We start from the raw sequence: 27,271 nt of genomic DNA on the forward strand, positions 1-27,271 counted from the left end.
GAATGGAATAGTTTCTTTGGTTTGCCATTAGTGGGGGTGGATAGATGTTCGTTTGACTCCGCAGGAAAAGTTCAATGGAATACAGACAGAGTGGAACCCCAGCCAGTGCATCCTCTAGAGCTCCAGTGTACCTCTTTGGGAAGTGGGGATGGTGAGGATGTGTGTGGTAAGCCTGCTAAGAGAATTAGGAATACAGCTTATAAAATGCCTGCATGGCATACCTCTCCTTCCACATTTACCTGGGCCCCAGAGACCAGCCTTTACCCATTGAGCAATTTCACTGTCCCCTGCAAGGTGCCTCACTTTAATTCTTTTCTAAAGAAAATTATTTAATTAATTGAGGGGGAGGTAAGGTATGAGAATGCTAGGGATTACATGTAGAGTCCTGGAGATTGAAATTAGGTCATCAGACTTGGTGGCAGCAAATACCTTTACACACTTAACCATCTTGTCACTGTTTGTGTGTTTGTTTATAGATAGATGGGGTCTCTCTATGTAGCCCTGGCTGTCCTAGAACTGGTATGTAGACCAGACTGGCCTCAAACTCACAGAGATCCCCCTGTTTCTGCTTTCTGAGTGCTGATATTAAAGGCATCACAATTCCTTGCCCTCTTTATGATTGAATGTTAAAAAATTAAAAATTGTTATGTGTATGGGTTTTTGCCTGTATGTATGTATGTGTACCACATGCATGCTTGGTGCTGAAGACGCCAGAAGAGGGTATGAGATCCCCTGGAACTGGAGTTAGATGATTGCGAGCCACCATGTGGGGGCTGGTTATCAAACTTGGGACCTCTGGAAGAACAATAATCTTAGCTATTGAGCCATCTTTCCACCCCAAAGGTTATTTTCTGAGATAGAGTCTCTCTTTGTATCACAGGCTGGTCTTGAACTCATGATTCTCCTGCTTCAGCCTCCCAAGTGTTATGGATTATAGGCAGTTACCGTTACCACCACATCCGGCTTCATAGACTTGGTAGGTTTTGAATACAGTATGCTAATAGCCATGAAGCCATCATCGTAATGAAGATACTGAACATAGCCATTCCATCAAGTGGTTTCTATCAGCTCTTTCTAATTCTTTTTTTTTTTTTCCGGAGCTGGGGACCGAACCCAAGGCCTTGCGCTTCCTAGGCAAGCGCTCTACCACTGAGCTAAATCCCCAACCCCTCTAATTCTTGCTTTGCCAACCTGGACCCTTCTTCAGGCAATCTCTGGCCCACAATTTGACACTGTACATCAGTTTGTATTTTACTAGATTTTTCTATAACTGGAGTCATATAGCATGTACTCCTTACAGAGGTTTGTCTGGATTCTTTCATATACTATAGTTATTTTGGTGACTTTCTTTTTCTCAGTGCTGGGGATGGAAGCTAGGACCTCAAGCTAAATGTGTACTCTACACTAGTCCACATCGTAATCATTTTGAGTTCAAATTATTCATCCTTTTATATCGCTAAGTTGTGTGTGTGTGTGTGTGTGTGTGTGTGTGTGAGAGAGAGAGAGAGAGAGAGAGAGAGAGAGAGAGAGAGAGAGAGAGAGAGAGAACTCAGTGTAAGGAGGACAGCTAGAAAGCAGTTACCTGCAATCTAAGAAGGAAACAAACACCCAGGACCAAATTGGTCAACATCTTGATTTTTCATTTTCCAGTCTCCAGAACAAGAGGAAATATATTTCTATGGTTTCAACCACCTACTCTGTAATATTTTGTTATGGTTGCTCAAGGAGAAACTGGCAAAAAACAAAAGCTTCATAAACATACTCAATTCTTTATGAAAACTGGACGTGCGTTTAGGTAAGGCCTCAGAAATGGACTGGGTGGGTCATATGTGTATACTTAATTCCTTTTCTTTCTGGTTGTTTATTGTTTAATTTTTAAAATCCTGACAAGTTGTTTTCTAAAGTTAGTGTACTATTGTACACTTCCAGCCATCTACTTGAGTTCCATTTCCTGCACATCTTGTTTAACTCAGGCTTTGCAGCTTTAACCAGTCTCCAGTTAAGAGAAGGAGATGTGCCTGGGGCAGAGCAAGGCTAAACTTTGACTTTACAGCTCCCACAACCAGGCCTCCTTGCCTGCAGCCAGGTAGGTCACCTCCTGGTCTGGGCGTCAGGCCTGGGACTAGCCAGACAACAGCCGAGTCCAGGCCTGGGCTAGGAGCCAGGTGAGCGTGCCCCTGCGCTAAAAACTAGTCATCGAGCTGCTCTGAGTCCACCAGGCTCACCACAGGTCATGGACTCTCACGCTGGGAACACCGCAGACCCTAGAGGGAGCAGAAGAGGTACTGGCTTGGGTGGAAAAGAAAGGGAAGGAGACGTCCCAGGCCACCCACTCCTTGCCTGTGGACTTGTAATCACCCCCCCCACAAGTGGTAAACATCAGCCTTGGTGCTCTGGCAGTCCTGGTAAAAGCCAGGGGCCCAGGGATGGAAACCTCGGTTTAGGTCCCCTACCCTAGTCTCAAAGGTGTGTGCGTGTGCGTGTGCGTGTGCGTGTGCGTGTGCGTGTGCGTGTGCGAGAGAGAGAGAGAGAGAGAGAGAGAGAGAGAGAGAGGTGGGGGGGCACATCAGAACTCGAGACCTATCTCCCGAGTCTAGGAAGAGCAGCCTGGAGGCATCTGCTGATCCTAGAGGCAGGGTGTGTAGTGAATTAGGTGGGTGGGGATGGGAATCTGAGGAAGGGTAATTTGGCGATGCTTGCACCCTGAGGGGACACTGGACCCTAAGGGGAACTCTTGGGGTAGCAGGGACTGACTAGTATACTGAAGGTGAAACTGGGGGATTTAGGGTTAATTGTGGGGAGGAGTTTATGTGAGAGAAGCAGGGTCCCTGGACACATGGCGAAAGAAGTTTGTCATTTAGTGTTACCAGGGAACAGTATGGTGAGCTCCAAACAAATAAATCTGTTGAGCGCTCAGAGGTGTCCAGGTCTATTGTTGTCAAATGGTTACCTTCGGAGACTTTATGGGGCAAGGCAGCGGGCAGTGCATATACTCGCGGCGGTCGGGGGTCCCAAGAGAGGAGGGGACTATCGGCCACCCCTGAGATCCTGACCAGGGATCTCCGGATATCTGGAGGGGCATTTCTAGGTCTCTGGACTTAGAAATCGCTCAGGTCGGGACTCCACCGCTCTGGGTCCAAAATGACTTGTCTCCTTCTCCTGGGCAGGAGTTGGTTTACAGGGGTCGGGGAGCCCCCGAGCTCGTCAGCTCCTCGAGCGGCTGGATGCGCGCCCCCTGGCGGCACGAGCCGCAGCGGACTTGTCAGCGCTAGTAAGAAAGGCTGGAGCCACATTGCGCCTGCGCCACAAGGAGGGTAGGTACAAGGATTTAGTAGGGTGGGGCAGGAGGGGCTGGGCTTCTAGCTACAGCCCAAGGACTGTTAGAGAGTGTGATTCCGCCGGGAGGGGTTCAGAGCGAGCGAGATCTTGTGAACTAGTGTATTCCTTTAGAGTTTTGAGTTTCAGAACATTTGTGGAAAGTGCTTTGCTGGATGGTTATTAAGGTCAGCGGGGCTCCGACTTGGCAGCTGTAACTACTGGCAACACATACACAAACAAACTTAGGCGTGAGAGGGAGCCTAATTAAAAAAAAAGAGGGGGGGGGGTAATTGGGAAGAAGAGTTAGCAGGAGTAGGGGAAGGCTCAGTACATAATGAGGCTGAGCAATAGTACTTTAATCACAGCACTCAGGAGAGGTAGATGCAGGTGGATGGATGTCTGTGAGTTCAAGGCCAGCCTGGTCTACAGAGCAAATTCCGGGACAGCCAGGATTGCAACGGAAATCCTGTCTCGAAAAACAAACATAAAAATAAATAAATAAATAAATAAATAAATAAACATAAAAAAAGAAAAACAAACAAAAAAAGTGCATGGTGAAAGTAAGGTTGATTTTAATACATTTTATACATCGGTGAAACTACCAAATGTCATTTCCAAAGAGGAAGCACTTAGAGGAAATGATTTCTTTGTGAGTCTGAGGGCTGGAGAGATGACTCAGTGGTTAAGAGCACTGACTGCTCTTCCAGAGGTCCTGAGTTCAATTCCCAGCAACCACATGGTGACTCACAACCAACTGTAATGGGATCTGATGCCTTCTTCTGGTGCGTATGAGGACAGCTACAGTGTACTGATAAAAATTTATTTATTTATTTCATGTATGTGGGTACACTGTCACTGTCTTCAGACACACCAGAGGAGAGCATCGGATCTCATTGCGAGTGTCGGTAGGTGTCTACATGTGAGTATATCAGATTTACCAGTTTCAGGCAGTTGTGGGCTGCCATGTGTGTGCTGGGAATTGAACTCTGGTCTTTATCAGGAGTAATAGGAACTCTTAACTGCTGAACCATCTCTCCAGTCCCTTGTTTTGCTTCATGAGACAAGGTCTCATGATGGAGACCACATTGGTCTCAAATTTGAGCCAATACTCCTGCCTCAGCTTCTAGAATGTTGAGATTGTCTTCTGCTGTTGATGGATTTTGACATGTGAGAAATGAAGTGAATTTTGCAGGCTAATTAGAGGTTGTGGTCTAGATTCTCAGAAAAAAAAATCTTGGAATGGCAACCTTCCTAGAAGGCCTTACTTTTTAAAAAATACGTATTTATTTAACTCTTGGTACTGGGACCAAACTCAGGATGTGGCACATGCTAGGATTTCCCATTACCAATAAGCTACAGTCACACTTAGGGTGTTACTTAGTGCATGCAGCCTTTGTGTTCTTAACATCTGGAAGGACGATATAGAGGACTGATCACATGGATAGCACCGGATTACTTAAGATGAAGAAGTCAGGGGGGTTGGGGATTTAGCTCAGTGGTAGAGCGCTTGCCTAGCAAGCGCAAGGCCCTGGGTTCGATCCCCAGCTCCGAAAAAAAGAAAAGGAAAAAAAAAAGATGAAGGCGTCAGGACCGCTATTTCTGTGGATTGGCATGGGAGAGTGGTCCCTAAATAGTTAAATGGTGGGTGAGTCTGTGTGAGTTGTGTAAGTGGGTAAGTAGGTTAATTGGTGGGGCTAGAGAGATATTGTTTCATGGTTAAGAGCACTGGCTGCTCATACAGAAGAACCAGGTTCAATTCCCAGCACACACACATGGTGGCTCAAAATGTGATGCCAGTTCCAGAGCATCTGACATCAGGTACACACGTGGTGTGCAGACATACACCAGAGCAAAACACCCATCACCCATACATATCAAATAAACAAGAACGTTTAAAAAGTTAACCCAGGAGTCATAAGGTGGTTTCCATGTCACGTCTTTTGATGTCCCTCTTTGTTTCTTTCATATCTAAGCTATTAGTGGTCTGGATTCTGCAGATATAGAAGTTGCAGACAGCCGTTTGCCTCATGCCACTCTTGTGGAACATCGACCCCAGGTACTCAATTCTATATCCTGTATTAACCTTTTGTTTAGGCTGAGTTTTAGACAGGGCATCCTCTGTAGCCCAGGCTGGCCTTGGTAGGAACTTGATAGGTAGACTGGGCTATCTTCAAACTCATGGTGATCCCTCTGCCCTAGACTCCCCAAATGCTAGGATTATAGGCATTATTTCCTACACTGTGCTGGCTAGTCTTATGTCAACTTGACATAAGCTAGAGTATCTGAAAGGAAGGGACATCACTTCAGAAAATGCCTCCCTAAGATCTGGCTGCATATTTGGGCTTTTAAAAGAGACTTGGGATTTTTAAAGAATCTGGATATTTTAAAGGGACTGAAAATTTACTGTGTTTGAATATGTACTGACCATGAGACTTTTAAAGTTTTTCATGTTTTTAATGTAAGATCTTGGGGACGAATAAGAAAGGATAGGCTGTGGCTTAATGGTGATGTAGTTTGTGTGTCAAGTTGACAGGAGGTCACTTGTGCTGGCTAGTGTAGTGTTATGTCAACTTAACAAAAGATAGAGTTATCTGAAAGGAGGGAACCTCAATTAAGAAAATGCCTCCGGGGGGTTGGAGATTTAGCTCAGTGGTAGAGTGCTTGCCTAGCAAGAGCAAAGCCCTGGGTTCGGTCCCCAGCTCCAAAAAAAAAAAAAAAAAAAAAAAGAAAAGAAAAGAAAATGCCTCCGGGCTGCAGAGAGGCCTCAGTGGCTAAGAGCACTGACTGCTCTTCCAGAGGTCCTGAGTTCCAGCAACCACATGGTGGCTCACAGCCATCTGTAATGGGGTCTGATGCCCTCTTCTGGTGTGTCTGAAGACATCTACAGTGTACTTATATATAATAAATTAAATAAGTATTTAAAAAAAAAGAAAATGCCTCCATAAAATCTAACTGTAAGACACTTTCTTAATTAGTGACTGATGGGGGAGGATCCAGCCCATTGTAGATGGCATCTTCCTTGGGCCAGTGATCCTAGATTCTACAAGAGAGCAGACTGACTGGACAGTGGTGGCACACGCCTTTAATGTCAGTAATCAGGATGCAGAGGCAGTCTGATCATTGAGTTTGACACCAGCCTGGTCTCCACAGTTAGTTCCAGGACAGCCATTACTACACAGAGAAACCCTGTCTTGAAAAGAAAAAAAAAGCAGGCTGAGCAAGCTATGGAGACCAGGCCAACAATCAGCACCTCGCACAGCCTCTGCATCAGGACCTGTCTCCATGTTCCTGCCCCTGCTTGAGTTCCTGTTCTGACTTTTTGTGTGTGTGATGAACTATGATATGGACATATAGGCCAAATAAATTCTTCCTTCCCCAAGTTGCTTTGGTCATGGTGTCTCATCACAGCAATAATAATCCTAAGGTACACAGCAAGCTCATTTCTGTATACTTTTGCTCCTTTTCCAGCATCAAAGATCTGACACGCAGGGTCCACGTATGGAGCCACTTCCAGTAATCCAGAATAAGGCAAGCTATGCTTCGAGACTACCCCAAGCCACTGGCCGATTTTCTGTGGAGCTGGTCAGAGGTCCTGCAGGCTTTGGTCTCACTTTAAGTGGAGGCCGTAATGTATCCGGGAATGTGCCGTTGGCTGTATGTGGACTGCTGAAGGATGGGCCAGCACAGCGATGTGGTCATTTGCAGGTCAGCTCTAAGCATTCATAGGTATGGTCCTTATCCTTGTCAAGTCTCCATCTGCCCTTCATACAGCATTGTGTTCTTGCAGGCTGGTGATCTTGTGCTCTATATCAATGGACAGTCAACACGGGGCCTCACTCATGCCCAGGCAGTGGAATGGATTCGCACTGGAGGCCCCCGCCTTTGCCTGGTACTCCAGCGGCCTCAAGAGATGAATGGCAGTAGGAGCAAGGAGGTTGGAGGAGGACATCAGAAGACAGGTGAGGTGGTGGATTTCCCAGAGAAGAGAGGCAGAGATCAGAGAGGGGAAGGGGAGGCTCAGTGAGTGCAAAGGCTGAATTCTGTGGAGAAAGGGATTGGTGGTCTCAGTGGGGGTAGTATCTGGATAGGGCTATCTAGATTTCACAAAGTCTGGGACAGGGAGGGAACCCATCCCAGGGTAAAAACTTCAGAGAGGATGATGATGTTTTTGAGGTCTTGGGTGGGAGCGGAGGGTCCCGGGTTAAAGTGCTTTGTCTCTCTCTCTCTCTCTCTCTCTCTCTCTCTCTCTCTCTCTGGAAAAGTCTTAATCCTTAGAGAAGGTTTCATGGGACAAGAATATATAGACACTGGGTCAGGGTTTGCCTAGCCACCGGAGAAGCCATGTGGATTCCATCTCCCAGTAGGGAGTAGAGACAAAGAAAGGGGGCTGGCAAGACAGCTCAGTAGATGAAGGTATTTGCCACCAAGCCTGATGACTTTGAGTTTGATCCCTAGGACCCACACAGTGGCAGAAGAGATCTGATCGGCACAAGTTGTCCTCTGACCTCCATATCCTCCCTCCCCCAGCCAGTGTTTAAGAACTGATCAGTATCTGAAAGAGCAGGGAACTAAAGGAGGAAAGGTGAGAGAGAGAGAGAGAGAGAGAGAGAGAGAGAGAGAGAGAGAGAGAGAGAGAGAGAGGAGAGAGACAGACAGAGACACAGACAGAGACAGAGAGACAAGAGAGACACAGAGAGAGACAGACAGAGGCAGACAGAGACAGACAGAGAGAGAGACAGAGAGGAAGGGGGAGATTTAGAACATTCACATGAGGTAAGCTTTGTGGTTCAAAGGCTAAGGTCAGGGTTTGATTGCCTTTGGGCAATGATTTCTGGGGGACAACTCCTGGATCAAAGGGGTATGTATATCTGGAGGCCGGGAATGTTGAGGTTTGTGATGTAGTGACACCTCTAGGCCTTGCAGAGAATTGTCTCTAAAGGGCTTTTCTGGTCACTCTTAGTTAGCTAAGGCCACTATTGTTTACTCCACCACCCAATCTAACCCCTAGTCTTGCTATCTCCAGATCGCATCCCAGATCCTAGGGGAGGCAGGATGATGGAGTCTCGCGGCACCATTTCCCCAGTTCACCACCGGCCCAAGACCCGGACTGGTCCGGGACCTAGTCCAGAGTCAGTGGCTACTGGCCACGTGGTTCGCGCAGCAGAGCACCCCGCAGAAGACCTGGAAGACCGTATCCCTGGTTCCCCTGGGCCCTGGCTGGTGCCGAGCGAGGACAGGCTCTCACGGGCTTTAGGGATTCGGGGTGGTGGCGTGCAGCTCGCTCAGGAGATGGCAGCCGGAAGGCGGAGGCATTGAGCACCAACAGACAGCTCAGTGCTCACTAGGTGAAGTCCCACAAGGTTCTAATAAGCCGGACCGCCAGGCTCTAAGCTTTTCCCTTACAGATTTAACATGGTTTAGTACCTTCCCACTGCTCACTGCACAGTGGACTGGTCCCCACCCCTTCAAGACGCCAGTAGTATGGCCCTCCCAGAGCCCAGAGCGCTCGCACCCCACCACCCCCACGTCCGCGTGCGCACAGCTTCTCCTAGTTCCCTCTCAGGCTGGGAGGCAATAAAATAGCTGGATCCAGTTCTGACTTGCTAGGTGCTCTAGGCGGGGTGAGGCTTCCCAGTCCACCCTGGAAGGGAGGGGTGGGTTGATCTAGTTTCGATGAAGTCCCTTTGAAACCATCCGAAAGCTACGTGCTTCATGCCTCCAGATGGGTCTTTATTTCTGCTTGCTCCCTAGTTTGCTTTGCTAACCCCTGCCCTTCATTCATTCATTTCACTTCCGGAGTACGCACAGTATTGCTTGTGGCGTGGGTAATGCAGAAGTGGGCCTGTTGTGGGAGTGTCCCAGTAAGCTCAGGGTTCCCGCATGGAATTCTTCAGACCCTTAGCTGACATCAAGATAGCAAATCTAGAAGCCTGGCGCCTTCCTCCACCCAGTGTCTGTGGTCTCCCACTTCCGGCTTGAAAAATTAGCTTTAACTGTGGCGTGCTATCCCAGGGGCGCGGGCTGGGGCCCTGGACCCCACTTTGAGACAGAGTGGGGAAGGTGTGAGTCAGCGTCCCGGGTAGGCCAGGCTAAAAAGAGCTGTTAGAAGTCTTTGGGCCACGCCTCCTCTTTTCCTTAGCCGGTGACAAACTGCACCGGGCAGTCCTGGTCTGGGAAGAGACTAAAGTTTCCTCCACCCTGAGAGTTGAGTCCTAAAAGCTTATATGGACAGAAGATTCCAACCCGGATAGCCACAAAGTAGGCGCTGGCCAATGCTACAGATGTCCAGTCACCTTGCTGTTAACCACATCCTGAACATTCAATCCCATCCCCCAAAGAGGGAAGTTGTGGTCTAAACAGGCAACTTTCTCCCCTGTAAGGAGGGTGAGGGGGAGGGGAGAAATGACAGGTCCAGAGTCTCAGGTGGCAGTGGGGGTGGGGCGGGGCAGACTGCAATCCAAACAGGGACAGCTGGGGTATAAAGAAGTGAACACTTGAAGTGTTAGCATGTGGTGACTTATGACTCAGAGTACAGTGGGAGTATGGTTCCCCAGAAGTCAGGAAAGGGTTCTAGTACACAATTCCTAAACAGTCACACCCAGGGAACTAATATAGTAACCTCCACCACCATTTACTCAGTTTAGCTTTACCCTGCTGCTAGCTTTAACGGGATTTTTACTTTCATCTGGTTATACACCTACTCGACAACTCGGTCGGTCAGATCATTTCACAAAAGGGGAAAATGAGGCCCAGAGAGTGCAAATGGGCCCGGAGGGGGAGCACTCACAGCAAGATTAGTTAAAGCTTGGTTTGGAAGCCTTTCATGATAATCTTAGCCAGATTTGACAAAGTCTAGTTGAACCAACTGGATACCTGCTAGAGTGGTTCTATGGTGATGTCAGGGAGCTGCTATAATGAAAGTAGATGGATATCAGTAAAGAATGACAAGAATCCATAAAAGATAACTTCCAAGAGAAGTGATAGTTACAGCAATAAAGGTTATGGCTGGAGATTGTGGACTCCTGTAACTTCTCCATGTGGGCAGCTGAGACAAGAAGATCACGAGTTCTAAGCCATCCTGGGCTACCCAGTGAGAGACTGTCTCAGACAAACAACATCAAAGACAAAAGGACCTGTGGGAGGGGTGGTGGGCTGCTGGCCTCCGTTGAATACATAGCTTTTGAAGTGGAACCTGAAAGACCAGAAGCCAAATGAAGGCGAAGCTGTGGGGGAAGGGGCATCAATAGTTATGAGAACAGCAAGTACAGAGGCCGGAGCTAAGCTTGTCGTGTTCCACAAGTTCAGGTATTTCGCTTAAATGCAGGCGCTCAAGACTGGGGAACATGTTTCAACCTTTCCATTCCTCAGGCACTCTCTCAACAATGGCCATTGTAAAAGGGAACCCCTTTCTTAATTTGGAAGGGACCTATGTTGGGGCGGGGCAGGCAGGACCTTAGGTTGAATTCTGGCCTTTCAGTGATCGAGTTACACTTGAGTATAAACCAATGTCCAGAACACATTGGGGTTGGGGCAGCGTCCTGATTTCAGGTACCCAGGTGCATGTCTCAGAGTTAGACACTACGATGGCCAGGAGGAATTAATTAACTCCCCAAGAACACACCTCAAAATGTCAACTTTCCTACCCCAAATTATACTTGAAGACCACCCCCTTTACCTTGGCCAGCTCTCAGCGAAAATGTGTACTTTCCCCAGTCTTTCTCCAAAGATGGTTTGGCCTCTCTTCTCAGAACTAGAAAACTGAGGCCCAGCACTGAGGCCTGGAATTACCGAGCACAGGATCCTGGTTGCCTGGCTCTGAGCAGACTGGTGATAGATAGCCACTAGTGTTCACCAGGTTGATCACTAGGTCCTGTGCCCACTCAGTCTTTGCAGCACTATCACCACTGCTGCCCACTGCTCTATCCTTTGTAATCAAACTCTGGAAAATGACTGCATCCTCTCCACCCCGGTTTGGTACCAGTTGACTACAGAAAACCTGACCTGATCCAATCAGGAACACCTTTCTACTTTTATTCATCCCACTTATTGTGAACATTTACACAGATCCAGGGGGTAATTAAGTCTTAATATCCCAGATCCTGCCTGTTAAGTAATATATAGCAATGGTTCTCAACCATCCTAATGCTGGGACCATTTAATACAGTTCCTCATATTGTGCTGACACCCCCCCAATAGTATTTTCATTGCTACTTCATAACTGTATTTTTGCTACTGTTATGAACTGCGGTGTAAAAATCCGTGTTTCCTGATCATCTCAGGAGACCCCTGCGAAAGGGTTGCTTGGACCCCAAAGGGATCCCTACTCACAGGTGGAGAACCACTGCTCTATATGCAAAGGGAAAATTCTAAAATTCAGAGTACTCCGAATTCAGGAAACATACCTGGCTTCGAGAATTTCGGGTTTAAACAGGGCCTCAGCCACCTTTTTTTCAGCTAAGGAAATTGAGTGACTCTAGTACTTCTTGGCCTTTTGGCTAAGATCAAAAGTAGAAAATCGAGTCACTCCCTTCCAAAGCCAGATTCCCTCCGTAGCTCTTTTGCATTAAAAAAAAAAGTGAAGGCTCTACATATTCTTGTCCTGGTACCTGGAGATTCCAAGCACCTTGAAGATAAGACGGTGTGCGGGACCCGTATCGTCTTCGGCCTCAGGGCAAAGGGGGCTTCCGGGGCGGCCTCTACCTGGCCCGGCCCCCTCCGGCCCCGCCTGCTTTGCTAGGCGCGGTGATTCATTCCCTCCTTTGCCCGGGGGCCCCCTTCCCGGACTGACGGCGGGACAGACGGCTGGGTGTGCAGCGATCTCGAACCCGTGAGCCAGTAAGCAGAGCTTCTGCGTCCCAAGGACTCCAGCACACACCATGGCGGACTCTGAGCGTCTCTCGGCTCCCGGCTGCTGGTTAGCCTGCACCAGCTTCTCGCGCACCAAAAAGGGAATTCTCCTGTTTGCTGAGATTGTGAGTGTTCCCGGGCCAGAGGGTGGGCAGAGGCCGGGTGTGCAGGCTGGACCACACGGTACGGGACTGTTTCGGTTGAGGTAGGCACGTGGCCCAGCTGCTCGCTGCTTGGCAGTGAGGTGCAGGTAGGTGAGTTCGTGGAGGAGGGTCGAAGCCAGCCAAGGTGCAGGGCGTTCGGTGGGGCATGGGCAAAGTGTTGGAGAGCCGGTGGTGCACTCTAGTTAGAGGCGAGTTACCTCTAACTGATGTTGGGAGCTGTGGGTGTGTGGGTGCGTGTGTGGGTGTAGACTTATAGTGACCGGAGAGAAGGGGTCCTGGGGAGTGGGAGCCTCTCGTGGCAGGGCGTGGCCGGCCTGGGCACTAGCTGGCGGGCTGGCAGTGCGCCCAAAGGCGGGGCCTGTTGGGGTGGGGTAGAGCTAGTCCCCTCTAGGGTAGGGCGTTCCACACTTCGCCAGTTCTTCCTTGCCCATTTGGGACTGGATGGGAGGTCCTTAGCTCTTTGGATGGTTATACGGAACCTCGGTTTTCCATCCCCCTTCAAGTGGGCACCGCCTTTGGGTCACTTATAAAAGAGGTGCGGCTCCTTTAACGGAGCCCTGCCCTTCTAGTGTCATTCTCACCCCTTCCCAAAGGGGTTGCCCGGGGAACCGAACGTCCCTCCCCCTAAAGGCATGGACACTGGCGCCACCAGCGCTCACAAAACACCTGGTAGAGCCACTCCCTTCAGGAAAGGAGAACTGAAGCACATAATTCTCCTCTTTTCTTACTGGGTGACTCTGGGCAAGCCACATAACCTCTCTGTGACTCACTTTCCTCATGTGTGAAATAAATGTACCTAGCTCATTAGATTCTTGTGATGATTAAGTGAAATATGACTTGAAAAGCTCTGAGACAATGCATGCAAGAGGTGTTTCGCAATGATCGGATGTCATTTTCTCACTCCTGGTAGTTATTTGAGAAAAATAAGTTTTTTCTTTCTTCCCCAACCTCCTCAACTGACTCTACTGTGTGGGTGGAACCTAGGGCCTTGCACATGTTAGGCAAATGCTCAGCCACTGAGCTACATTCCCAGTCTTGGAAAGTAGATATCCCTTCCCCCCCCCCCCCCCGATGGATATTTAAGTTTGAGATCCCTCTTTTCTAATTTAAACCATTGCTTTGAACCCATGGCTGATCAAGGCCCATTTTTCTCCCTCTCAGATACTGTGCCTGGTGATTTTGATTTGCTTCAGTGCCTCTACATCAGCCTACTCCTCCCTGTCGGTGATTGAGATGATCTTTGCTGCTGTCTTATTTGTCTTCTACATGTGTGACCTGCACTCCAAGATCTCATTCATCAATTGGCCTTGGACCGTGAGAAAGGGGCCAACAGTGCCGAGACTGGGTGGGGGTTGGGAAGTTGCAACTCTGGTTGCTAAGATCACCTTTTTCTCTGTCCACGTCACAGGACTTCTTCAGATCCCTCATAGCAGCCATCCTGTACCTGATCACTTCCATTGTTGTCCTTGTAGAAGGACGAGGCAGCTCCAAAATCGTCGCTGGGGTAAGGGCCCAAGAAACAGACCCAAAGCACAGTGAGAAAGACTTGAGGATCTAGGGGCTTCCACGGGAGTGTGCGAGCCACACCAGGCCAAAATTTCAACCTGGATTTACCACAAAGTCTGGCCCCAGCAATGAATTTTACCTACCAAGATCCTTTGGTGTGAAAACACTGTCCGTTGTCAGACACATCTTATGAGAGTCAAAGGCTGTCCCTTTGTCAACATGTTAGGCTACTATCTGCTAGAACGTTGTCTCAAATTGTAGTAGGAAGCCAAGCCCTCTGCATATGAGGCATTGGGGATGGATGTCCTATGCTGGGAGGTACTGGGGAGATGGTGAGGTAGAAGTATTCAGACTCTTGACCGTTCTCTGAGGATTCCTGGCTTCCTAGCAAGAGGCTGGAGTCACTGACCTACATGGGCCCCTATCGGGAGGGAGATAGAAAGACACAGAGGCTGAGTAGGAATGCCCTCTGATCCAATCTCATCACTCCTATCTTCTAGGTACTGGGCTTACTGGCTACCTTGCTCTTTGGCTACGATGCATACATCACCTTCCCTCTAAAGCAGCAAAGACATACAGCAGCCCCCACTGGTAAGAGTGTGTGTGTGTGTGTACACTTTTGTGCATGCTGAGAGCTGAAAAAAAGAAAAAGGGCAAAAGGCTGGGCAGAGGTAGCAAACACCTTTAATCCCAACACTCTGGAGGCACAGGGCAGGCAGATCTCTATGAGTTCAAGGCCAGCCTGATCTATATAGTAAGTTTCAGGACAACCAGGGCTACATATGAGACCCTGCCTCAAAAAACAAAGCAAAACAAAACAAAAAAAACAAAAACAAAAAAACCCCAAAAAACCCTTACAAAAAGAAAGACTAAAGAAAAAGGAAAAGGACCTCCTAGGGAAAGATGACTACCAACTGTGTCCCTATTGATTCTTTTTTTTTTCCTCCGGAGCTGAGGACTGAACCCAGGGCCTTGCGCTTGCTAGGCAAGCGCTCTACCACTGAGCTAAATCCCCAACCCCCCTTATTGATTCTTAATGCCTTTTGTATCATGAAATGTCGTGTGTTAGCATTCCTTTCTGTATAAATGGGCATCTAGATTCATCAGTGCTTTCTTTTTTCCTCATGCAGACCCCACAGATGGCCCATGATCGTCTTTCGGCTGTCTCTGCTACCTGTCAATAGCTCCTCCATCAGAAACTTCCTCCTGTCAGGCGGCGGTGGTGGTGCATGCCTTTAATCCAAGCACTCAGGAGGCAGAGGCAGGTGGATCTCTGAGTTTGAGGCCAGGGCTACACAGTGAGGTCCTGTCTCCAAAACAATACCTCCTCTGGTTTCCACAACTCTCCAGCCATTCTCTGACCCCATGGAAACTGCTTATGGTACAAGAGATTGAACCTAGAGCTGTGTGCCTCCTGGGCAAGCACTCTCTACTGAGCTACATCCCTGTTAAAGTGCCTTTTTTGGGAGCTTTGTCTTCCAGCCTGCCAATCAACCCACTTTATGGGTGTGCCTAGATTCCCCTTTGCTCTGCAGTACCAGCAGCCAGACATGAGTTCTGCTTGAACCATATTCCCCACATAAGCTACAAAATGAGCTACCCACTACAAATAAGAACCTTTCTCTGTGTGGGGTGAGCTGTGAAGGGCTAAATAAACAATAAAAAGTATTGTCAAAGTCTATAATGAAGAAGTTAATTTTTTTGATCAAATGTGTGTTAGTATCAGGAGAAGGGAAATTGAGGTAAAGCCATCGGGACAAAGAAGCCAGGCGTTTCTTTAACAACTCTTACATTGCTTTGCTAATACAAACAAGATGGGAGTGCAGAAGGGGACTATGACTTAGTTCAGGACACTCATCATTTACACTGACTTTAGAAAGGTAGAGTTCCTTCTAAAGCTGCCTTCCTTCAAGCCACGATGCAGTTCTTGTCCCGGGTCTGGCGAGGCATCACTGGGTGAGACTCTTGGACAAGTGGCTGGGCTGCCGAGTTAAAGGTTTCAGTTGCAGTGCCCTGAGTGGTCTTGGGTCTGCACAGGTGAGGGGGCAGTGGGATGCGCTCCCCTAGGAAGAAGCCATCATCCTCAGAAGACTCTGAACTGGGGCTGGAGGGTGAACTGGAACAAGATCCAGAATCTGAACCCGATCCCAAGTCACAGCGATGGTGGCCATGTCTGCCAGGATGGTGGTGGTGCTGGTGGCTCCCTCGGCGACGGCGCCGTCTCCGACGGCGGTGGTGATGGTGGTAGCAGCTGGGGGCTCTGGGTGGGGGACTTCGCGGTCTACGGCGCTGGGCTGGAGGTGCACTAAGGGTCCTTCGTGGACCTCCTTCAGATACCAGAGGGTCTCGGAAGCTGACACGAGGCGTACTCTGGCGACCAAAGGTGGTGTTATCATCTGGGTGCAGGGCAGGATGGCCAGGGGATTCTGTAGGTGGCTCAGGAGCACTGCGAAGCCCCAGTTCAGGCATGGAGTGACGGTGGGGGGCCCCTCTCAGAAAGTGGGAGGGCTCTTCAGGGCCTGCAGCTAGAAAAAAAAAAGAAAGATGGAAGACACCGGATATGTGCTTGATCTGTCTGGCCCTTATCTGAGGAAAGATCTGGGAATGCCTTCTTTTCTCTACTGGGGCTGGGAAGTGGAGCAGGGGTCAGACATAGGATACCCCAAAATTTGACTCTTGCTTCGGGCTTTGGGTGGAGGGAAGGGTAGGGAGTAAATTAGCATGAAGTTTGGTATACCAACTGTGGCCAGGAAATGGCCTGAAGGGTTGGCCAGAAGTGGGTGTTATCAAGGGCCTGGAGTAGATTTGGTTTGAAGTAGAATGGAGGGGAAGCTTGGGTGTAGTGGGTAGAGGGTGACCAGTTGCCTGAAGTGAGGAAATTACTTGGGCTTAAGATGGGACGAGTTGAGGCGTGTAAAGGCTCTGTGCAGGGGCAGGGTGGACCCAGGGTCAGCAGGCAAGTGGAATCAGGGCAAGAGACTAGTCCTGAAATGGAGAAGGACGGGCCCAGCTATCTGGGGAGACAGGACAAAACTGAGCAGCCCAGGAAAGGCTTGATGGAGGCCAGGCTCACCAGGCTCTGACTTGGTACAGGTGCCTTTGCTGGCTGTCTCTGATGTCACCTCGGTAGCTGAGAAAGAAGCTGTGGAAGCTGTGAGTGCTGTGGTGACAGTGCCGGCGCTCCAGCTGCGACGGCCCGGCCCTGCAGTGGTGGTCTCAGACCCAAGGCTGCAGGCTCGTGAGCAGAAGATTAGGCCTCGACGTGGCAGGAAAGGGCGGCCCAGGAGAGCTCGACCACAACGACTACAGCAGAAGCATCGATCTGAAGCATGCCAGTGTTGGCCCTCATAAGCCATCTGACCCTGGTCCAGGCCTGTGAGGACCAACACACGTGGGAAAACTGAGGCAGCACTCATAGACTACCCTACCAAAGTGGGGTCTTTCTTAGGAAGAGGTGGGGGATTTGAAGTAGGGTACCCTGACTTTCTTCCCCACTCCCAGAAGGGGCTCTTTCTGTGGAGAAAGGAGATAATGTGAGATTTAACCCTCAGCTTCCTTATCGTTTGGAGAGGAACTGACCAGCAATGGTACTTTTCTTTCCTACGATACTCATTTAAAGAGTGTAGATGGGCATTGAGCTCTAATACGTGATCATCAGGAGTGCCAGTCAGCTTTAGGTAGAAGGTAAATAAATGGAAGGCTAGACCTGAATAGAGGTGTGGCTGGTGGAGGCAAGACTTAGGTAGGACATGGATTTGGTGGGAAAGAAGCCAGTTTAAGAAGGTAGAGTGTCCAAAAAAGGTAGGGTGTGCTAGAAGGCAGGACATACAGTAGGATGAGGGAGAGAGGGAGGAAGGTGGAATGGAACAGAATATAGCTCGGGGTGGTAGGGCTTCATTCAGTTCGGCATGCTGGAATCAGAGGGTGTTCTGCAGGTGCATTTAGTGTAGTGGTGCTGGTGGTGCTGATGGTGGAATTTAGAAAGCATGACATGTAGGCTGGGAGGCTAGATCAGTGATAGAAAATCTGTTGGGGGGTTGGGGATTTGGCTCAGTGGTAGAGCGCTTGCCTAGGAAGCACAAGGCCCTGGGTTCGGTCCCCAGCTCCGAAAACAAAAACAAAAACAAAAACAAAAACAAAAACAAAAAAACCAAAAGAAAATCTGTTGGGGGGTTGGGGATTTAGCTCAGTGGTAGAGCGCTTGCCTAGCAAGCACAAGGCCCTGGGTTCGGTCCCCAGCTCCGGAAAAAACAAACAAACAAACAAACAAACAAAAAAAAAAAAAAACAAGAGAAAATCTGTTGGGCATGGTAGGAGCTCTGGCCCTGAGTCCTGTCTCTAGCACCAAAGGAAAGGAGGGGGAGGAGGGGCTAAGGGGAAGAAGGGAGAGAGAAGCATGAGTAGGGCCCTGGCCTTGCTGTTCATACGTTCCTCTGTCCTTTGCCAGCATGTTCTCACCCACCGATGTGTTCCCCACAGCCATCACAGTATTCCGCATGGCGGGCCTCATAGCAGGCGCAGCAGTGGGGGCGGCTCTGACGCATGACATAGCGCTGCCCTCCTAATGAAGCTTCACACTCGAAACAGCAGAAGTGACCCATGTGCCAGTGTCGGCCTTCCGCCTCTGTACATTCAGGGGAGAAGATGATCTGCAGGGCAGAGATCACCCGGGGCTGTCAGAAGAGCTTGCTTTTGGCTCGGCCCACCTTCCACACCTCTGCCCAGGGAGGTACAAACCTCATCACACGCTTGGCAGCGAGGGCGCAGGCATTCAGCATGGTGGCGCCCACAGTACACCTTGCCAGCATGATAGAAGTAGATGAGGTCAACCAGCAACTCCTGGCAGGTGGTACACACAAAGCACTGAGGGTGCCAACAGGCACCAAGGCCTGCGCGACTGGCAAAGACTGCAATGTCCCCACCTCCGATCTGCTTTCCACACTGCCAAATGACAGATACCATCACAGTTACCAAGACAGTCAGATGGATGGAGTGAGCCAAGTATGTGAGAACTTGGCCTCTCCCATGGTAAAGCTTTGTATATTTTGTTTATGACAGGATCTCAAGTAGCCCAGGCTGATTCTGAATTTAATACACAGCTATGGCTGGGCTTGAATCCCTGATTCTCCAGTAACCAGCATCTCCTATGAGATAAATCTGAGATAGTTCCCACTTACAAGGAGGCTGGGGTAGGGCACGTAAGAGATTGACTGTGCTTGTGGGCAAACCATAAAGACAAGCCTTAGTCATCAGGGATGGCCTTCCACGGAAGCCTTCTTCCAGGTCACTGGAGCAATTATTAAGCTGCACCCAGTGGAGGTGCTGTAGAGATAGTCTCCACCCCTCAGAGGTCTCAGCCAATGGACCTCACCAAATAGTTTTAAAGGCAGGCCCTTACCCGCCAGGCAAGGTCTTGGAGACAAATCCCACTAACTGTGGAGGGTTCTACCTCAGGATTCAGACTCTGCCACTGTGCATCGCTTTATTAATATTATTATCTGTTGTTATGAATTTGCATGGTTGGGGATGGGCTTGTGAGGGAGCTCTTTTGTTTGTTTTGAAATAGGGTTTTACTATGTAGCCCAGGATGCCCTTGAACTTAATAATACTTCTGCCTTAGCCTCCCAAATTGTTGAGATGACATGTGTGAGCCACATGTGTGATCCAGCTATGTGAATCAGATCCTAAGAACAAGTCCTGATCACAAGAAGAGTCAGAGACACAATCCCTGCTCCATGCCTTCTGAATGGAGGAGAAGAAACTACAGAACTATCCATCAAGGCCTTAGAGACAAATTAGACCCCATAGTGGTCTCCAAGGGGCATATTCTATTCACCAGAGGGCTTGAGAGACACCCCAATGGGTTAAGTGGTAGGTCTCAGGGCCTTCACTTGCTGAGATCCTCCATAGCTTACCTCCTCGCAGATGGCCCCAGTAATGGTCACTGGGAAGATTCGAACGGTGGCCCGTCCCAGATTCTCCCTCTTCCTCTGCTGGCTGAAGGCTCGCAACTCTTTCTTCTCCTCCTCTTCCAGGGCTGTGCAGTACTGTGCCTGGGGAGAGATGGAGTCTTCTGGACTTCATCCACACTCACGGAATTTACTTCTATGCCATTGTCTATATGGTGCCTCCCATTGGCCATACCCATCCCTCGCCTTTCTCTCAAGACTCAGTTAAGTTTGGTCAAGGAATGTCTCCCTTTGGATCCTGCTTCTCCAGGTCTTTCACTTTAGCTCAGCTCACCTTTCTTTGGCTGACCCTGCCCATTTCTTGCCAGTTCCCCCGAATTTGTCCAGGCTGTACCCCACTCCTAGCATGCCCATCCAGCCTTCTCCCCCTCTTCACCTCACTGTCGTGTGGGGGTAGCTGATGCAGCAGCTGCTTTATCCTGTATTTCTCCCCAGGACTGTTGACATAGGGGACCTTGTCCTCTGGAAGGCAACTGAAAAACTGGTAAACCTGGGAGGAGGTGAAAGGGTGAGAGAAAACAATTACAGTTAGGGATGAGCTAGGATACAGCGAGGTCATGGGTCCCCCGTTCTATGGGAAAATTCAAGTCATCTGCAGGGCACTTCTCCTGATGGCAGTCTCTTTCCCGAAACTCCTGAATGGTTGAAGGGACCCGCAGGGCAAACCCTGCTCTCTTCCCTTTATAGCAAAACTTCTCAAAAGAGTTGACTATTCTGGTCCATTCTACTTCCTCTGTTCCAATTGTATCTTGACTCAACTCAGGTCACTGGGGATATCTGCGCTGCAAAAAATAAGTCATTGTTCTCGTCTTAGTCCTCATTGGTTAGAGCATCCTTAGTCCAGGTCCTGGCTGATTACTCTCACTTCCTGAAAACAGTTTCTTCCTTGGGCCTCCAGAATACCACAAAGCCCTGGCTTCCTTCCTTTCTTCCTTCCTCACCGGCTGTTTGTCTCATTCTTTAAATTGTTCCTCGACTAGTGGACACCTGAATATGGGATGGTTATAGGGCAGAGTCCTTGGTTCTCTTGCCTGTGTATATATACCCTCTTAGAAATTGCATCTACCTTGGCTCTAATGGTCATCTGTTGACTAAGGTGCCAAGAATGCAGTCCCAAGACCTCTCCCCATGTCCTAGGTAATGTAGCTATGTAATTAGCACCACCAACTCTTATTCAAACTTGCTCTTGATTAGCTTTTTAAAAAATTTCTCCTCCCCTGACCTTTCCTCTTTGAGATGGGGGTCTCAATATACAGTTCTTGCTGGTTTGGCCCTTACTATTTGGATCAGGTTGGCCTTGGTCTCCTGATGCTGGAATTACAGGTCTGCACTACTATATTTGGTTTGCCTTAGCTTCTTTCTTTTCTTTTTGCTTTTTAGGTGTTTTGAGACAGACAGGGTTTCACTATGTAGAAGACAGGCTGGCCTCGAACTCACAGACATCCTGCCTGCCTCTGCTTCCCAAGTGCTGGGATTAAAGGTGTGTGCCACCACTGCCTGGCTGGGTTTTTTTCATACTTTTTCATACATCTATCTATCTATCTATCTATCTATCTATCTATCTATCTATCTATCTATCTCTCTCTCTCTCTCTCTCTCTCTCTCTATCTATCTCTCTATCTATCTCTCTATCTATCTATCTATCTATCTATCTATCTATCTATCTCTCTATCTATCTATCTATCTATTCCAACTACATATCCCTAGCTGGTGGAGCCTGGAGCTTGATATGTAGACCAGGTTGGCCTTGAATTCACAAAGATCTACCTGCCTCACTCAGCATCTCAAATGCTGGTACTGAAAGCCTGTGCAACTGTGCCTGACTTTTGATTTCTCTCTCTCTCTCTCTCTCTCTCTCTCTCTCTCTCTCTCTACTTTTCTCTCTTTCTTTCTTTCTTTCCTAGTTAGGGTTTCTCTATGTAGCCTTGACTGTCCTGGTATTCTCTCTGTAGGCCACGCTGACCTTGAACATTCAAGGATCTGCCTGCCTCTACCTCCCAAGTGCTGGACAAAGTCATGTGCCACCATGTCCAGCTTGATTTCTTTTTTTTTTTTTTGGTTCTTTTTTTTTTTCGGAGCTGGGGATCGAACCCAGGGCCTTGTGCTTCCTAGGCAAGCGCTCTACCACTGAGCTAAATCCCCAACCCCTTGATTTCTTTTCTTAAAGACTGGGACTTGTTATGCAGTCTAGATTGTGCTGGGTCACATAGTGCGCTCCAGTCCAATCAATCGATACAGAGCCCTGTCTCACTAGAAAAATCCCACCAAAACTACAAATGACAATGTATCCAGAATGGAGGCTGGGTTGCCTAGCATATGCAAAGACACAATGCTCTATCGAGTATAGATTTCCAAAAACAAGGCTCACACAGCAGTGACCTCTGTGTCATAGCTTCCTAGTCACTAGTCCTGATTCCACCCTTGCTACTACAGGCTGTTACAGCAGTCAGATAGACCATTATATAAGAAGACAAACCGTGGGTTGGGGATTTAGCTCAGTGGTAGAGTGTTTTCCTAGCAAGCACAAGGCCCTGGGTTCGGTCCTCAGCTCCGGAAAAAAAAAAAAAAAAAAAAGACAAACCGAGTCCCTCTTCTCCTCACAGCCCTCTTGAGCCTCTCCCCTTATTCAGAGCAAAGTTCTGTCCATGACCCGCTAGTTCCTCTGCCCTTTCCTGCAGGCACTCTCACTTTGCCCACCCTGCTCCTGCCTCACTGGTCTCCTCACATTTCTTCACATAGATATGCCAAGCACATACTGCCTCAATACCTTGGCATTTCTACTTACTTAACCTGGACTGTGCCAACCTCAGACCTCTGCAAGGCTCACTTTACCTCCTTCAGGGCAGCTCAGATAGGGCTTGCCTGGGCATTCTATTTATAATCCTGGCTTCCCTCCCTTTCCTCCCTCAGCTTTTTTTAATTCCATAGCCCTTATGCCACCTGATGCACCGTCATGCCTTTCCCCTGAAAGTTCCATGCCTGAGAGTTTAACTCACCAAAGATATTTTTAAAGGATCCATATGAACTGAACACCTCTACACAGAGATTTTTTTTTCTGGGACAGTGTCTTTCTGTGTAGCCCTGGCTGTCCTGGAACTCAACTCTGTAGATCAGGTTGGCCTCGAACTCACAGAGATCCATCTGCCTCTGCCTCCCAAGAGCTGGGATTAAAGATATATTACCATACCCAGCTATTTTTTTCCTGAACACTATCCTTTTTTCCCTGGCTATGGGCTTGAGTCCAAGGCCTTGTAAATGTTAGGCATGTTCTTCACAAGAGAGCTACAAATCCCAGCCCAGAAACAACACAACTGCTTATCTCATCTGGCGTTTGCAGTGTACTACGGTTTATAATCTAGAGAAGATTTAAAGTGTATGGGAAGATGCTTAGGTCATATACAAAGATAACATGCCATTTTACTTAAGGTGTAGGTTATATACAAACACTATACAGTTTTATATAAGAGACTTGAGTATTTTTGGATGTTGGTATTCCTGTGAGGGAATGTAAGTGCCAGCGTGTGTGTGTGTGTGTGTGTGTGTGTGTGTGTGTGTGTGTGTGTGTGTGATTTGCTGCTGAAATTAATTAAAACCCAGTGTCATATGAGTGCTAGGGCAAATGCTCTATGCCATAACCATACACCCCCAACCCCACCTCTGTTTCATGGTTTCTTTACTGTCCTCAGTGCCTAGAAGTGTCCAACAAACCGTGAATGCTCAGTAACAATCAAATGAATGCATAATTCATCGGCGACCTAGTGAATGAGATAAAGTCTGGAGTAAAGGACAGAATAGGAATAGGGCTGGAGAGACAGTTCAGTGGCTAAAGTTGCTCTCCTGCTCATGCAGAGAGATGGAACTCAGTTTCTGGTGCACACACCACAGCTGACAATCTCCATAACGCATTTCCAATGGATCTGATACTCTCTTCTGGTCTTTCCAGGCGCACGCACGCACGCACACACACACACACACCTCTTTAAAAAAGAAATGGGATGGACAGTGAACAAGATCCAGAGGAACTGGCCCAGTGATCACTCAGAACAGACACTGGTAGGCAGACCACAACCGCACTCCAGCATTACTCCAGAAACGGGTTTGCTCTCAGATGCATATGTGTGCGTCCACTGGAGAATGAGAGTGGGTAGCCAGCTTTTGGTCACCTGCTCCGGCTTAAGGCCAGGGGGTACCCAGGCATACTCCTCTGAGGCACAGCCTGAGTCGTCATCGGAAATGGAGTGGCGCTGGAAGTCTGAGATGAGCCGGCACATGATGCGTTCTAGGTCCACAGGCACAGTGTGTACAGCATGCTCCTCCCGTGGGCATTTGCAGTGCTGGCAGATCTTTCTGTGAGAGCCAGGATAGGAGTCTATTACTAAGGAGTGGTCCACTCAAATCTCTAGGCAGCCCAGGTCCAAAGATGAAGGGCAGGACATGTAGATTAACACCAAAGGACTCAGAGATGGGACAGAGCTCTGTGCCTGAGGCCAGGGCTGACAGGAACTGAGGCTAAGAGCCAGGGTCTGACTTTGCCTTGTGAACAGGCCATGGGACACTGGCTGTGCCAGGCTTAGCTTCTGGATGATGACTGGTCTGGAAAATAGGGGCCTAGAGGACTGGGGGGTTGGGCTGTGATCCTGGGTACAGGATGTGTAGGGGTGGGGCTTCAATTTCAGTTCTGGTGCTTGTGTCATATCCTCTGGGCATCAGGCCTGGCAGAGGCAGGATTCCGGGGCTGAGACTAGTCATAAATCAAGGGATTTTCTCAGGCAAACGAGTCTGTGCTCTGTGGAGTAACCACCCCTGAAGGCAGGTCTCTAGGTTATATGTAGAGGGAGTGAGGACACAGTTGGGAGTCTGTAGGACTATGGGTTCTTAGACTTTGGGTGCTATGCTCCAGTAGGAGAGAACACTGGGTATGAGGGGCAAGTTCTGAGCCTAAGAAGGGGCCTGTGGATGAGGCTAGAAGATCGCTCTAGAGATGTGTCTTAGATGTGAGAGAAGATTCTTTTGGGGTTCAGGACTGTGGAACACTCCTGGGAACAGGTCTCCCGGGAATGAGTCAGGGGCGGGGCCCTGGAATGAACTTTGAGGTTCCTTTCCCAACTAAGCTCTCTGTGGGCGGAGCTCAGGCCTTGGGGCGGGTCCCTGACAAAGGCTAGGGTCACTTACCTCCAGCCGTGCAGCAGGAAGCCTGGGCACTGTTCCCTGCAGGAGTTGCAAGGCTGGCCGCGGGCAGGGTCCTCTGCCTCTGGAGGCTGTAGTGGGTGGGGGTAGATGCAAGAAGAAATAAGGTGCTGGAGTAGGGAGGAAGAAGTGAACGCCTGCTACTCCACTCCCAGGCTCACAACCGCAGGCTGGGGCCTGTCTTACTGGGGGCAGCGCTGGGCAGGCCGAGACCACGCCTTGAGCGCGGGGGAGGAGGAAACAATCAAACCAGAGGCAGGGCAGCGGAGACCACTTTCCTGTATGTGTTCCCTTTCCAGGGAATTCTCCTGTCTGGGCTGGTCTGTCCCTCTTTAGTTCTCAGGCAGGTCTGTCAGAGAGTCCTCTACCTACCAGAGCAGAGTTCCTAATCTGGGCATTCCCTCCCAAGTCTCCCTTCAACATCCAAGGTTCCAGCTGCACTCCAGTTCCACAGGGTAGGCATCTGAGAACCTACCCTTTCCCTGAGATCCCTCATGAACTCTGGGCGATGCCCTCCCTTCAGTTCTCCTGCCTCTCCCCCAAATTCTGGCTCCCTCTCTCCTACCTGAGGAACAGAAGAGTTATCTTTAGGGCCACAGGTTATCCCTGCTTCATTCAGAAAGCCACATCCCAAGCAATCTTTGTCTTTACACTTCACACTTCAGGACTAATCTCTTCTTTAGTCCAGATTCCACCTTTCTTGGTTAAAGATATTTCAAAGGAAAAGAGAAATCATCCTATCTAGGAAGTCAGCTTCCAGACTCCGATGGACGTCTGGAAATCTTCTGATCCTAAATCTTAGTTTATTGACTCTTGATACCCATGGATGAAAAACCCCACTCTCACTCTATAGTCACGTAATGTATGAGGTCCCTTAATCAGAAACTCAGGATGTCCTACTCTTTCAACCTCAAATCTCAAGACCCTATTCTTTACGCCTTTTGGATTAATTCACAGGTAAGGGGGCACCCCACGATTGCAACGGTGATAAAAGTGTGAGATGTGTTAGGGGCTTGAGCCACCATAGCTACACGATTGTACTTCAGTCCCAGTGCTCAAATCTAGGAAAGCTGGGGAAATGAGTTCCCAGATCCTCCCTTGGGGTGCCTTCCCTCTGTCTCGGTGCCCTGCCCCCTCTCCTGAATCTCAGGTTACCCCTGACCCCCACCACTGCCCTGAGCCCTGCTCACCGCACGCCCGGAGCGGCGCCTCCTGGACCCACGCGCGAACATGGCGCGCCCAGACAGAGACAAGCCCGGCTGGGTCAGACGAATGGAGTCTGCTGCCACGGCGCGTCGGGCCTGGCAGCTCTGTTCCGTAAACTTGACTCCGAGGTGGGAGGAGCACGCTTTCTAGGGCACGCCCCGCGGACTGTGTAGTGTCTCAGTCACCCCGGTGTCCCCTATCTAAAGGTGAGTGAGTACTTTGCTGGAAAGCCTGCTGTTGGTATTTATCCCGGGGCTAGAGCCAGAGCCCGGTGTCTGAAGGCTGAGCCTTCACTATCCCTCAGTGCCACATGGCCTTTCGAGTTTGAAAGCCGGAAGCAAGCGGGTTTGGATGTGGAGACATGGTGAGAGTGTTACACTTGAGTGCTTGTTTCCATGAAGAGTGTCTTAAAAGCTTTGGGGGACAGGGGTCAAAGTCACCTCTTGGTCCTTTCCCAGGTTCTCTTTTCCCGGGATGAATGTTCAGTCGTAACTGGTGTTCTGTGGCTCTTACCGTCCTGCTAGACCTGTTCCATTTTTAGAGTCAGAACTGAGGTATATGTGGAAAAGTCTGAAATCACTGGCGAGGTTCCCCACTGCACCTCTGCCCAAAGAAGTAGGTCTTAGAGCCTTCCTTCCTGTTCCTCTATTTTTCTGTCTCTAGGTAGGTCTCTTCTTTTCCTCAGCTCATTTCTAGAGCTGGGTCTCCCTTTCCTGCTCTCCACTTCGGTGGGCCTTGGGGCTAGGAAGGTTCAAGCACTGGCAGCTCTAACTCAGAACTCAGGCGCCCGAACTGAGTCTTTAATTAGGCATGAGGCGACGGGTCAGACAGGTCTTTCATCTTGGGCGCCCAGGAACTCCTCCTTCTGCCCACCTCAACCCCATTACAACATATAACCTTGTCACTTCCTGACCCTTGTCCAGAGGGAAGCTGGCGAAGGGGGACATTTATTCATCAGTTAATCAGCCTCTGATTTTTCTGCTGAGGCTGAGGCAAGAGAAAGGTAATAAGATACCACAAGATCTGAAGGGTTCAGAAACAAAGGCTTGGGTAAGGTAAGGTCTTGTGGAGTAT

At 49.1% G+C, this 27,271-nt stretch overlaps 3 protein-coding genes and 3 long non-coding RNA genes across 12 annotated transcripts in view; 4 read left to right on the forward strand and 2 right to left on the reverse strand.

The window, feature by feature from the left end:
- Positions 1 to 2,071: 2,071 nt before the first annotated feature.
- Magix (MAGI family member, X-linked) lies at positions 2,072 to 10,330 on the forward strand. Of its 3 annotated transcripts, XM_087600071.1 has the most exons (7): positions 2,192 to 2,282; positions 3,168 to 3,314; positions 5,292 to 5,374; positions 6,787 to 7,023; positions 7,106 to 7,277; positions 8,342 to 8,509; positions 9,482 to 10,330. In XM_087600071.1, exons 1-7 carry the CDS (start codon positions 2,234 to 2,236, stop codon positions 9,532 to 9,534), a joined length of 909 nt encoding a protein of 302 aa, XP_087456197.1. In that variant the 5' UTR covers positions 2,192 to 2,233; the 3' UTR covers positions 9,535 to 10,330. The 3 variants fall into 3 exon arrangements, with proteins under 3 accessions (NP_001014131.1, XP_087456198.1, XP_087456197.1); NM_001014109.1 differs by lacking the exon at positions 9,482 to 10,330 and having other exon boundaries at positions 2,072 to 2,282; positions 8,342 to 8,910; XM_087600072.1 differs by lacking the exons at positions 2,192 to 2,282; positions 9,482 to 10,330 and adding an exon at positions 2,129 to 2,165 and having other exon boundaries at positions 8,342 to 8,910.
- On the reverse strand, positions 3,869 to 11,998 carry LOC134484177 (uncharacterized). Of its 2 annotated transcripts, none has more exons than XR_015646929.1 (2): positions 11,721 to 11,998; positions 3,869 to 7,358 (listed from the first exon to the last, which is right to left on the reverse strand). It is a non-coding gene; the product is annotated as an uncharacterized LOC134484177 (long non-coding RNA). The 2 variants fall into 2 exon arrangements; XR_015646930.1 differs by having other exon boundaries at positions 5,752 to 7,886.
- Positions 11,999 to 12,113: 115 nt separating this feature from the next.
- Positions 12,114 to 15,516, forward strand: Plp2 (proteolipid protein 2). Its single transcript, NM_207601.1, has 5 exons — positions 12,114 to 12,290; positions 13,491 to 13,643; positions 13,738 to 13,833; positions 14,336 to 14,426; positions 14,966 to 15,516. Exons 1-5 carry the CDS (start codon positions 12,195 to 12,197, stop codon positions 14,983 to 14,985), a joined length of 456 nt encoding a protein of 151 aa, NP_997484.1. The 5' UTR covers positions 12,114 to 12,194; the 3' UTR covers positions 14,986 to 15,516.
- Prickle3 (prickle planar cell polarity protein 3) lies at positions 15,515 to 26,289 on the reverse strand. Of its 4 annotated transcripts, none has more exons than XM_087600074.1 (10): positions 26,182 to 26,265; positions 25,557 to 25,686; positions 24,977 to 25,062; positions 23,968 to 24,151; positions 20,181 to 20,294; positions 19,751 to 19,888; positions 18,573 to 18,776; positions 18,298 to 18,484; positions 16,909 to 17,208; positions 15,608 to 16,360 (listed from the first exon to the last, which is right to left on the reverse strand). In XM_087600074.1, the coding sequence occupies exons 4-10, from the start codon at positions 24,073 to 24,075 to the stop codon at positions 15,744 to 15,746; spliced, it is 1,668 nt and encodes a 555-aa protein (XP_087456200.1). In that variant the 5' UTR covers positions 24,076 to 24,151; positions 24,977 to 25,062; positions 25,557 to 25,686; positions 26,182 to 26,265; the 3' UTR covers positions 15,608 to 15,743. The 4 variants fall into 4 exon arrangements, 3 of the variants coding, with proteins under 3 accessions (NP_001014132.1, XP_087456200.1, XP_087456199.1); XM_087600073.1 differs by having other exon boundaries at positions 25,557 to 25,690; NM_001014110.1 differs by lacking the exon at positions 25,557 to 25,686 and having other exon boundaries at positions 15,515 to 16,360; positions 26,182 to 26,289.
- LOC147998156 (uncharacterized) lies at positions 20,187 to 23,795 on the forward strand. The gene is made up of 2 exons (XR_015646931.1): positions 20,187 to 21,905; positions 22,353 to 23,795. It is a non-coding gene; the product is annotated as an uncharacterized LOC147998156 (long non-coding RNA).
- LOC120099258 (uncharacterized) overlaps positions 26,185 to 27,271 on the forward strand; it is a 42,185-nt gene continuing 41,098 nt past the window's right edge. Inside the window, exon 1 of the long non-coding RNA XR_015646932.1 lies at positions 26,185 to 26,403. This is a non-coding gene — a long non-coding RNA (uncharacterized LOC120099258). The remainder of the gene's footprint in view (positions 26,404 to 27,271) is intronic.

Source organism: Rattus norvegicus, chromosome X, assembly GCF_021556685.1.
Source record: "Rattus norvegicus strain SHRSP/BbbUtx chromosome X, alternate assembly SHRSP_T2T, whole genome shotgun sequence".
NCBI classification, from domain to species: domain Eukaryota; kingdom Metazoa; phylum Chordata; class Mammalia; order Rodentia; family Muridae; genus Rattus; species Rattus norvegicus.